The sequence below is a fragment of the Colias croceus genome, chromosome 6 (assembly GCF_905220415.1).
Source record: "Colias croceus chromosome 6, ilColCroc2.1".
Lineage (NCBI taxonomy): Eukaryota > Metazoa > Arthropoda > Insecta > Lepidoptera > Pieridae > Colias > Colias croceus.
This window is the reverse complement of record NC_059542.1, coordinates 7754142-7767435: the sequence shown is the minus strand read 5'-3', so window position 1 is coordinate 7767435 and position 13294 is coordinate 7754142. Positions and strand designations below refer to the sequence as shown.

The 13294-nt window shown below is 32.5% G+C and overlaps 1 protein-coding gene and 1 long non-coding RNA gene across 2 annotated transcripts in view; one reads left to right on the top strand and one right to left on the bottom strand.

Annotated features, from left to right (window-relative positions):
* LOC123692479 (polypyrimidine tract-binding protein 2) overlaps positions 1-13294 on the top strand; it is a 142589-nt gene that overhangs the window by 21602 nt on the left and 107693 nt on the right. Inside the window, exon 2 of the mRNA XM_045637238.1 lies at positions 6482-6538. Coding sequence (XP_045493194.1) covers positions 6482-6538 — 57 coding nt within the window. The remainder of the gene's footprint in view (positions 1-6481; positions 6539-13294) is intronic.
* LOC123692482 overlaps positions 1-13294 on the bottom strand; it is a 55083-nt gene that overhangs the window by 12162 nt on the left and 29627 nt on the right. The gene's annotated exons all lie outside the window — the stretch shown is intronic.

Here is a 13294-nt window from a genome sequence, read left to right as displayed (position 1 = left end):
GCGATTGTTGAGACCTAATCTAATTAACTTTGGACACGAATCCCAACGTGTTAACGGGCCAACCCCTTCGACCCAACCGTAAGTGTAATCCACGCGAAATCAAAGCCTATGTCTTTGCATAAAGGGATATAATTCCGTGCACATGGAGCTCATTATCATTCAGAGAGCGCTCGCGGCCGCGCTCTCCCGAATAAAGCATCTGCTAAATGTCTCGTGCTAGCTCAAACTTGTGAGTAATTATCTGTTAACATTTCCAAGTTTGACCTCGCGGAAATCGAGTATTCGCTAAACTCGCGGCTCTCCGGAGGCGTTTTACTTCCCTAATAATCAAGCTCATGGAGATTTTTAATGAAAAAGATTGTGCTCCGTTATTTAGAAAGTTAGTAAAAGGGATCCCGTCCAAAGTTTGTTTTGATTTAGTACCCGTCTTGCACCCTTGATTGTATCCTTTTCAGTGGTTTTGTATCAGATTACAGCTAATTAAAATTCGCGCTTCGTGTCAATTGTTCTCCATTCCTTTCTACAACAATATTCTAAAATATTTAACAGCATATTTACTCAAAGTTATTTGAATACATTTATTCATTCATATCCAAAACAATTTAATCTATACATAAAATGTGTAATAAAAAATATACCTACAGAAATATTGAAATAACGATGCAATATTTTTAAAACCCATATTTAAATATGGTTTTGTTGTGTAACGTTGTTAATGGAAATTTAAAATGGAAGCTAAAGAATGCGAGCTAGGAATTAAAATCCATTTTATTCAAAAAATATATCCGTATCGGGAGGGAGTTATTAAATTCCGAGCATAGATTTTTATCATAAAATCATTAATTGTCGAATAATTGAAGCTACTTCGCTAATGGCTTTCGAATATACCACCGACTATTGTTCTGCATTTCCGTAACATAATATCGATTTAATTGGTTTCACGATTCATTTATCAAATCTCGTTTGCTCGTATTGTGAATGGAAATGTAACCGATACTCTGTGGACGAGAATGCTCATTTTTAAGCAGATTCATGTTCCATCAAAGGATGAGCGAGACTCAGCGCGAAATAAGTAGAATGTCAATAATTCGCAGTTATCAGTGCGATGACTAACAAAAACGTATATTCGCAAACCTGTTTTGATAGATTAGAGGTGAGCTGTTATTTATTTATTTATCGCTGTCCTCGTATCGATTTTCAATTAATCTTTTGTCCCCTCTTCCGCTTTGTTGGGGCAGCTTTATTTCACTTTGTGTGAAGCTGCGTGTATATTTCTATTTATTTTCATTTCCTCGTATTTGCAGATATGAAAGAGGACTAGCACATCGATTCGCTGGGAATCCAGTCTTCGAATACCTCCGTGTGCTAAACAAACACTCTTTATATAAACATTGAAATCACATCGCTACGTTATTCATACCGGGAGATCGGTCTGCTTATTTTTATTTACGTCTTCATTCCTTTGCTATTTATTCATCGTTTTCGTTTAACATCTTTTAGTGAGTTAATCTTGGTGATAATGAGTTGATAAGTTTTATAGACCTATGCTGTATAATACACATTAACATCTCTATTTGTATTTTGTTTATGTGTTTTTAATATGCGATGCGAACACAATTTACTCTTCTTACCACATATTATCTATCATATTAAAGTATACCTACTTAATATTTATTGGTATATTTGAAAAAATATAGAACGTTAAATGATAACACCCAAAATACATGTAATATTCGTACATCATAACAAAAAAAATGACTATTCCGTGTGTTCTAAATCATTTTTTGCTTTTGAAAAACGACAAACCGGATTGCATAAAGTAAAAGCAAAAAAGTAACGCTGAAAAGCCGTCTCTACGTAGATAGGTACATGGAAAAAATCGCGGTTTATGGTCGATATGTTAATAAACATCCGACGTGCCTCGAATTGATGAGATTAAGGTAGGATACGACCGTATGCATAGGATTAATATACCAACAAACGCATTGAAAGTAACGACCTGATCAGTAATGGAATGAGGCCAATTCGATATACGTTTACCATTTTAAACGTTATTTTGTTTACCGTGTTTTTAGACTGCTTACATTATTTTTGAAGTAATAGAAAAATTATAGTTGACAGTATATTATTTGTATGTTTTAAAATTTTACCTAGGTACGTAGATACAGTGCAAATAAATTAGTTTATCTTTATATAGTAAGAAATAATCCAGAAGGTATAATATTATACCAAAGAGATTATTTACTAGGTATCTTCATATTACACGATTACGTCTCATTATTTCAACAAATTAGTATAATTTTATAAAATTAGTCTAAAAATAAAATTCAAAAGAAGTTCAATATAGAATATGAACAGTCTTAAAAAGATTTACACAATATTATCGTGTTTCATCCGGTATTAATTTTTAAAAATACAAAACATACTTCGCGGAATAATTCATGATAAAATACACGTAACTTTATTAAATTCCCTCCTCCGTTAGCCAGGTTCCTCCGTAAGACTTCGCTTTATGGCTCAATTTAAAAAATGTTTCGCATTATATGAGAAGAAAATAATACACTGAAGACTCACACTAAAATTAAAGGACATAAAATGTTTGACGCTTAACGTAAAAGAAAATTTTGTTTGATATTTTTTTTCCATTAGGCATTTAAGAAATGACGTTAAAAATATTGCTTCAGAGGTAAAATTTACAGAGACAATTGTTTTACGTTTATACCTTTTGTGTATGGGTATTAGGTAATGTTCAGAAGTTTTGAGTCAATCTTATAAAACAGGGAAGCCGAAAACAAAGTATGTCCTGATCAAAGAAACGTCGGTGTCATCGACATGAAGAAGTCTTGCCAGGGATTTGACCGTTTTCGATCCCAACATTTTTATTTACCTCAAGAATGTGGACCGTGATCGCGAAATCTTGTTACATTAGTTTTGGCACACTTTCTTAGTTCTAGCTTTGATGAAAGTATTTCCTCCTTCACAAACTATTTAGGGACCATTGGTATTTTGTAATAAAAAGTTTTTGTACTGTACTCAATCTCTTTCGTATTTGTAGCGGCAATTATATACTTACAACAATAAATAAACGAACCGAAAGTCACTCGTATCAAACTATGATAGATTGTGTAAGATAAATAATTATCTACCTATAATAGACATTAATTTATGAAAATAAACATTTAATAAGCAAATAATTTTTTGTTTTCGAAAGTTAATTTATAAAATTCTAAGAATATCTACTTATTATAAATTTATATCTACCATTGCATCAATGATCAAACCTTTGTATAAACAATTCAATTTGATACGTAACTGCGTAGATTATTTGAGGGTATAGATAACGTAATCTCCCACCGAAACAACTCTATTGAAACTATATTCAACGTAACCAAATTCCAGATCCTCGATAAATGATGAACGAGGGTCTCAGATTACTGTACAATGTGATAGAGAATGTGTGAAGTGATATTGTAGGTACGTCGCATTTCACTGTACCTGCATCTTCATATCGAATATCCACATATATTTCCCCGAATAGGCTATTAAAGTTTACGATTAGACTGCATATATTTGACTATATAGAATCGAGTCAGTCTGCTGGTTATTGGAATTACAAATAGGGATCTTTGCTTCTTAGAAGCCTCGAGTAAAAAACTGTACAACTCTCGTTAGACTTGAAATATTTTGTAAGAAATTTTACTGTTTTTTTTCTTATTTTAGCAATCATTTGGTGAATAAATTTTGTACTGTAATTTTAATAAGTAAATTATTATGTATTGATCCTATTTTAAAAGTCTATATCTATAAGAATCTATAACTTCTGTTATTTTTCCGGAGTTTGGAGTTAATATGACAACGCACCGCTCGCTCTAGTCCTTGTTTAAAATTTAATAAGTATAAAGTTTGCATGTCGACATCAGATTAGTAATCATTTGTATGTCAACTATAATTAACAAACTTATTCAAATTACGATACCTAAAAAAATTTTTTTGAAAATATTTATTACAATGTAAATTTGGAATCTTGAAAACTAGTTTTATTTACAACTGAAAATAAGCGATATCTTTTCATATATTATATAAATTAAAAGAGAAAGATATTAAATACTGATACGATTATCAATGTCAATTATTGAATAATAACCTTAAGGTATTGTTATTGAATTAATTATTATTAAAGGATCCTTTTTTTCCGTTTTCATAAGTCTACTTATACATATAATATATCATCTTTCCCAGGTTTTTTCTACACACCTGAAACTTAAAAATTGAATAAGATTAAGTTTTGTAATTAGAATCTAGAGTAGAGATAATTGATCAAGGTATTAAGCTGCATACAGCTATATTCTAAAGTTTAGAGCTCATTCTCACCGTGGCACCAAGACACTTTTATAGCCTGTCAAGTGAAAAGCTTTCTTCATACAGGCGTAAAATGTGAGTAAATTGTACTCACGTATTCATGTTTTATATAATTTTTAAAGTGGTTATGAATTTTCTTAACTTTTTTAATTCTTGACTGTAACTCACATAGTAACCATTTCTTGAACTTTCAATTTTATTAAAATATTGTTGCTTATAGTTATCGAATATAACATGAAGTCATTTTCTGCGTCATTAGCCACAAAAACATAGTAGAATATTAACGAAACGTTATATTATGGGCTTTTAACAAAATTGCGTATTTATTGTGGATTTTTTTACGCTTTAAGCTTAGGAGACATTATAATTCTAACATTTATAAGGAAAATAGAATCTATCTCTACAATAATATATAATAATAGGTTTATACAGTAATAAGTATAAAGGTTGATATAATAAATCCCTTTTCATTTTCGGCTTTGTCGTCAACAAGTAAAATACTAATATTAGTAAATTTTACCGCGTTTCACTAGTATAAATAATGGTTTAGTAACTTGTCGACGGTCATAATATTTACATCAAAAACACACATTCACTGCTTTTTCGAAAATTCATCTCTGATTTTTAAATGTCAGTTATTAATATAGGAACGGGATTTTTCAATATGAATTCCAGCTTAGCCGATGCACGTTCTATTGAATTTATTCAATAGTTATGTCTTTCAATTCAGTAACCGATCTCCGTACACATTTCAAAAAAATAGTCCATCAACAAAGTTTTATTAACATTTTATACGTTTCCAATGTCCATTTGGTTATTACTTTAATTAAACAGCGCAAATAACGAGATGTTAAAAACCGCGATGGGTTTCGCGATGGATAAACTAATTTTTGGCGGTAATAATTCAATCATGGCTTAATTTGAGTTATTAATACGATCACAAGCGCTTGATTTTTAAAATTACATAGAAACGTCATCGGTGGATTTAAGGAAATCGCATCCGTATTTGTGTACACGATGTGCGCCACATATCTACTATATGTATGTATTTTCTGGAATAGCTATTCACAGATCAAGGTATAGTGAGTGAATCTGGTTTCAATAGCATACAGCGCCAATATATAATGGGTTTAGATTCCATTCTCCTGGCGGTCTTTGTGTGTGGAACGGCTATTAATGCAAAATCATTTACCCTCTACACTACGACCGTGATAGACTCGGTTTTCATGTTATCGGAATATTATTTTGTTATAATGCTTCTCGCAAAGCGAATATTCTGTTATGTTTATTTATGACGAAGTATATCAGCTTATTAATAATCAATTATGATCTTGTTAAGCTCGATAGGCTGGTGTGAACAATCCGTACTGGCGCAAGTTTCGTCTGATATGTTATGGAGAACAATATTTCGTACGAAATATTTTATTAAAAGGAACGTTTTAGGATTACTATGTTTTTTTTTGTTATTAAAGTAAAAATTACTGCAATAAATTGCTACTAAGCACCGATAAAATATCAATTAACGTATAAATACATTAGTAATTAATTAGCAGTAAAAGATCTCCTATGTCTTCCAAAATGTATCCTTTATTCGTGCTCCATTGACGGACACCAGGTTCAAATGAAACGTGAATACTCAAGACAATTTGATAGCTATTTGCATGGGTAACAGTCTGGGCCTACAGACGAAGCCGGCCAACAATGGAACGTTTAGCAATTCGCTAACATAATGAAGTTAAGCGGAGATTGTGGTATCCCTCCGCCCTGTGAATTGTGAGCTGCAACATTACACACTTGAAATATCGCGTTTACAAAGGCTATCGTTATATCGAGTTAGCCTTGTTATTGTTTAGCCGTGGTTTAGCCGATCTACGATTATACGCACTAACAATTAGACCAATAGTTATTAGATACCAGATTATTTTTCTATTATACGTTCCATTGGATAACCTAATTTATTTGCGGAATGTACTGTTATTTTGCTCCGAATAATGTTGCTAAAAGAAAAATGCTTACGGCGTACGAATAATATAATTGAATCATGTTCTTCAATCGTGAAGACTCTACGTAAGTTTAAGGCATTGAAAGTATGAATGAAATGTAATAAAAATCTTCTTTTCAGGTGAGTGAATCTTCACTACTTGAGTGCAGCAACGGGCGCTACACAGCGTCCGATACGGTAAGTTGACAAATATGTTTACATTTATTCTATACTTATTTATTTACATATTAATTACAAACATTGAGTTATCTTGTTTTAATGTCATGTAATTTTTATATTATCGTGCACTTTTAATTTAAAATACTACGTATGCTTACGTGAAATCAAATATCTTAATAGCTCTTAATTTCTTTCAATTCTCGTGGTTTTTTTATATCATAAAGATTGTGATAAGTTAGGAAAAATTGTGTTAATTGTCAAAAACAATTCATGCAAATAAATTCGATATTTCTTTAGAAATCCTGGAACTAGACTCAATACTTATTTGCGAATTAATTTCTTTATCATTCCATTTGCATTTTATGATGAAATTCAGTCATAAAGTTTCTTCTTAGTAAGACCAAAAAAATAAACTGTAAGTACAATCTTAAAAGACTCGAAGAGTTAATCAACAAGATTTTCATACTTGCAAAAGTATCAAAGCGAAACTCGCAATCCGCAAAGTTACTCCGCTTTTTTCGCTTTTCCAACTCTCGTAACTACATGTAAACATTTTTTCCTTGAGTTCCTATACACTCAATTTCTGAATCCCATTCAGATTGGAATGAAAAGGAATATACAAATGTCCTATTGCCATTAAGTGTGATTATATTAGGTTGTAATATCAAATATATTCGTTTATATTTTCATTACATGAATCTTTACTTTGAAAGACGTAATAGAATTAAATCAGGGAAGGTCAAAGCAGATAAGAGCCCTTTATATCTTCAGCGTAATTGTATTTACGGTATTCCAAGTTTGTGAATTTTAAGAGCAAAAAAACTCGTGTACTTACATCCCGCCAAGAGGTTTGGGCTCATTCAAGAGACTTCATGCTGTGATTCTAATCAATGTAACGAATTATTCGTTTTTGTACCCATTTTATACATTTACACAATTCCACATTTAAGGGTTATTAAAACGGTCCAACCAAATACTCTGAACCCGCTCTATGTTTATTTTTGTTGTGACTCTCATACTAAATACAGAAAGATAGTGTTAACAGTTAATGCATTATAATATCTGCAGTAACTATCTCTAATAATAAATATACATTATTGAATTATATAATCGTAATTATTGAATACGCGGTCGAGCATGCCCGCATCATCAATTTTCCACTAATTTTCTTTATTTCAATATGAATGAAAAAATACATAGTATATAATTATTCATAAAATTCGAAAGCTGCGTACGGTACGCATGCAGGATAGATAGCACCAGCCACCAGGAAATTTCGCGCAGTACCGATGTTAGTGATTTCAATGCAACACGCATTTGAATAAGTAGAGCCCAGTACATCGGCCGGTAGCACTTGACTTCCCGTCTGTTCACGGTTCGAGTCGGAAGACTAATTACGGCACAGTTTTTGCCGCCTCACACTTATATCTTTCCACTACGCGATGCAGCGAAAAATCCGAATTACCCAACCACGAACCAATTTAAACACTCACTTTATTGACTTAAAGCTCAAAATTCTTTAATTTCTATAACGAAAATAATTTTCTGAAACCGTAAACTGTAACTTCACACTATCAATTTAAGATTTATATTCTCTTAGAGGTATCCAGGTATTTTATTCCGAGCAATTTCATCCACTCAGCGAATTACAAACCGAGCTACCTCATTTCAATTTTTAGTGCAAAATTATTGCATGTGAAATAAAGTAGGATGTGCTGTGAGCGTAAACAAAATAGTGTTGTTAATTAATATAGGTAATATTTCAATACAAAGTAATTGCGTAGGAATTCCAATTTCTACGAAATTGTTTTGTATCCAACGTTCACTTCAACTGGATATTGGGTAATTAACGATATATTTGTAGCTTGATTAACGAGCGTAAATGCACTGCAAAAGCATCGTATTGAAAAATTGTTCAAATTAATTGAATTGATTATTTTAAAATGAAAATTCACGGCCGCAGTACTCGCAAAAATAGTTCGAATATGCGAGTCGGCAGAATTTAATTTACAAGTAGTAGCATGGTAGTAGGTACCCACACTAGTGAGCGTTCGTGAGCGTCAGTGCATGTTTATCAATTAGCATCAAACACGCGGTTGGCTTTTGAAAAACTTTGACTTCTTTTCGTGGTGTTCAGTTTGTGAGTCGATACAAAAAAAACTTATTTCTATTGTACATTTTAATATACTCAATACCTACAGAATTTTAAGTGTTATATCGTGCTCGAGGTTTCATCAAAGTTATACAGTAGATACGTATCTATGTGGTAATTACATACGTCGTTTTCCATTGAAAATGTGTCGATGTTGTGTACTGTGTAAGCAGATAGTATAAATTGCCAAGCCGCTCTCGTAGGATCGCTTCTCGTACGCGAAGCGTCGACGAATGTTTTGAATTTTTAAATTACTCATTGTGCGATGGAATGTTGCTAGTCGGAAGCCCTCTTACTCGACCGCGGAAAGAAAACAAATATGTACTCAAATACACCGGCGTATGTTTCAAAATACAACAACGGTCTCGCGAGCTTTTACCCTTTTAATAGACTAGCGAAATACTTGAAGTCTAGGTCGCGGTCCTCCTGAGTGTGATACTAACGAATGTCATCCTAAATATTTGATTGTTAAAGTCGAAATAACCCTGTCATCCGATAGAGTTTTATGCAGGTTTTACGTTGCGAAGTATATGATTAAAGTTACATGCATAGGTGCATAATGCATTGAACAATATTTGAGCTTTTTAAATGTAGCTTAACACAAGTCAGTCAGTTGGAATGACAAATACGCTACAAATCCATTCATCTGGAATGTAAAGCGATAGTGAAATAAGATAGAATGTTGCAAAGATCGAGCGAAGTTTCCGCGCCTAACAAAGTTGTTGTTATGGAAAGATACATGGAACGCGCAGTCGCATTGTTAACAGCATGTAAAGTACTTTTTTGTGTGTGATACGAGTGGCAGTCAGTTCATTACTGCCATACTACATGATTGCATTCCCAGTTTACAGAATACTGATGGTGGTATTCTGCTTGTTAAAAAAGATCTACTGCAACATTGTTTCATCTGCAAGTTCATAGGAAAATAAATCCAACTGTACCTATTTAAAATATTAGACTGGCTAAACTCTTTTGAATGATTACTGACGTAATTAAAATTATTAATAGAAAAATACGTGAGCGACCTCTATGATCCGTTGCCACTATTACATAATTTATTTATTTATATATTCTTTATTGCACACAATTTTTAATTTTACAATACCAGGATATCAGGAGCAATTAGCGCAAGCAATTTAGATTTTCATATAAGCAAAAGCAATTTCGAAGTTCCATCAAGTCTGATTTAAGGCTGGCTAAATATAAGTCGGTATGATTTGGAATAAATCGTAAAGCAGTCAGTTAAATATGTCCGTGGTAACTATTGTTTCTGTACAAGTAATCGTCGAAGTCGCCGGTAGAACCCGTTCCAGGCCGACGACGCGGTGCATCGTAGAATGTTATTACCTTAGCAACCGGGAAGCGCGGGCGCAACGGCACACGAATGAGAGGAAAGATGGAGAAAGCTCATAGAGTGACAGAGATGCAGCTCGTGAGAGGCAAGGGGTCAGCGAAAGTGCATTGCCATGGCTGTGCGCCGCAACCGATGAGAAAACTTCTTCTAAACGTGTGTGAAATATTCACCATGGGAAACAGACAATTGCACAAATGTATAATTCTGTAATGCGCTAAGATAATCGTTTTGTGCGTTCGTTTAACAAGATTTTGTATGACCTACGTAGGTGTAAAATTATCTTTTGAAGCTTTGTGAATAAATAAAACTGAGTAGAGCAAGAGTAAGCAAATATGTCGTGATTTGCTAAGTAAAGTGGGATTTGAGTTAAGTGCTAAAGTATTGTTCGCTTCATTGCGAATAAAGTAACCTAGATTTTAGTTTAAGCTATGTTGTAAATCACTTAATTTGGTTCTTGAAATTAAGTAAATCTAGAATACCTTTGTGATTGAACTGCATAGTAAACATTTAAAACAAAAATAATTTGCTTCAACAAGGTCTAAAAAGCACGATTAGAATATAAACATTTTCTTTTGACGTATATTTTTTAATAAGATAACTTATTGTGTTAAACACGTGTGCAATAATAAAGTTGGTTATTTGGCATTAATTAAACGAATAGGCCTGTTGTGTCACAATTGAATTCCGTCCCTATCAGATTTAAAGTCACCGAAAATGAAAATCAACTCGCAAAATGTGTATAAAAGGGTGTGATCATTAAAAACTTCGGCGCAATATATTTTGCATGGATTTGACAACGAAGCAAATTTGGAATTGAGGTAAAAGTGGCGTTATTTCACATACAGGGGAGGGTATTTCAGTTCCGTTTAAAGCGGAAGGTAAAAAACGTGTCAAGTAGGGTTTAATTCCGTTCTTATGGCGCCTGTTGGCAGACTACAAAAGGTACTGGAGTCAGGACATTTATAGATTTGCTAACTAAGGTTTATTTGAGTGGGCCAATGTACAGGTCAAGTGAAAATAATGTTATTGTATTCAATACCTTTATCGATTTATTTAAACTTTGTAGGTTATGAAATGTGAACGAAATATTTATATATAGGTATATTAGACTGGAAATTTCCTTTAAACATTCGAACCTAAAACTAAAATTGGTCTTTCGTTGTCAAAATAGTCAAGTGCTCTTTACACAACACCATAATAACATTTCATTAAATTCTTAGTTTTATTGTATAACTAATGCTTTCTGCCTCACCTATTGTCTCATTATCTGTTATCAATAAATAATTATACAAACATATAGATTAACTTTATACCTTTGTTTCACATCGGCCATAATAATATAGCTATAAAAATCCTACTTATAAATCAAATTGGAAGCTACCTAAGCCGTGCAGAAGTACACACATAAATTCACACAAGATATCCTCCTGAGTATAAGTGCGGAGTAATTTGCGAACACACGAGCTTGCTCAGCGTCGCGAACATTAACTATTAAATTCGTTGCATATTAAATTAGAGTCTGTTGTACACAATATGCGATCAAACCTGGACATTATGCCTTTTACAATAACAATAGCATGGATACAATTTGTATTAATTACTCAATGATGAGCGTCAATTGCATCGTCTATTATGTATTGGTTCTTAGACTATACTAGACCTATACCTAATATATTTAACGCTAATGTAATATATCCAAATAATTTTGTTAATGTAATGAACTTTAATGTGGAAATAGTTTAATTACTGGCCTAATAAGGCATTGTATCTTTACTCATAGAATTTGTCAATCGTTTGTTTTTAACTGCATTTTCATTTGAAACATCATCAAAGTAAAATGAATAAATCGAGCATTCTCTTCACAATAAAAATTGATCCATATCATTTCCAAATACTTCATCAATTTTATATTTCCATTGTTACGATGTGTGATTGCTATAAATGTATAGAGTTATATTGTATTCGAATTGGTGTATATTACATAAGATTCGTAGTAGCCGCTGGCAGCCAATTATAAATTAATTTACAACAGATTACATATTCTATTATGGATACTTCGAGTAACTTTTTAATTAAAATTCTTTTAGGGAAGCCGTTAAAACTTTTCCAGCCTTCTGATGATTTCAATTTCTAAATTGTGCAATTATACAGATGTATTGTTAATAATCCTATATTATATAATATCATTCTAAATTATTATCCTTATTGCATTGAAATGCATTTTTACAAAAGAGTCAAACATGCTCGAAATTTTATGTATAATTATAATCTAGTCAAAAGCATTGTGTTTGTTATAGTCTCAGAATGTATTGAAGTTTTTTCAAATGTACCAAAATGTGTCGACACAACCCTCGTTGTAGAGAGTTGGTATCATTATTCAAATGACTTCCTTTGCCATCGGTAAATGAATGAGCATCACTCATGCCGCCACGCGTCGTCTTGCGGTTGACCGTGTTTAGCTTGTTTTGAATATAAAATATTACCTATACTTATAATGTGTTGGAGTTTCTGTGAGTTGATATGAAAATTATGTTAATATGTCTATTTACTGGAAAGTCATATTGTTTTTGTTATAGATAAGTAAAACTAGAACTCTTTAACACAAACGTATAGATAACATTAAATACATAGACCACGCTAGTTTCTGATTAATTATGAAATATGTTATGTAAGATATTGGTAGTTTAATTATATTATGTATAATTTAAAGTGTAAGCCCCACAAGAAGAAAAATAAACGTCTCTCTAAAGTTTCGATTATAAAAGCGACAAACGAAAACAGTTGGACCATAACTTTTAAATGCGATGACACGATAATATTTCATTCTTCATTTTGGCAACGTCCAAAGACCGCTCAACCCAATTCTTTTCATATCTATGACAGCTGGAATACTAGAGAATATTTAACGATAGGTACTTGTTTTGACCTCAAGTCGGTAGGGAACTTAATAACGGGGGTCGCGAGCGAAGTACCGAGGCGCATCATCATTACAATTTAATTTCGAGGGAAAACGCCCGTGACAAAGACTCTGTACTCATTATTCCGTTCCACCTCAGAATTTTTTCAAACCATATGACGATAGATCCAGCAATGAAGGCCTATCTTTCGTGTCTCATGCCTTGTCGAGCCATCTTTATGGTTTTGTAATGTTATAAAAATGTAACTTTATATTTGAAAGCTTTTATATAATTCAAAAAATATTGTAGACCTACAACATTACTAATATCAGTGAAGTAGAAAATGGACTATATATAAATTGACTATACAA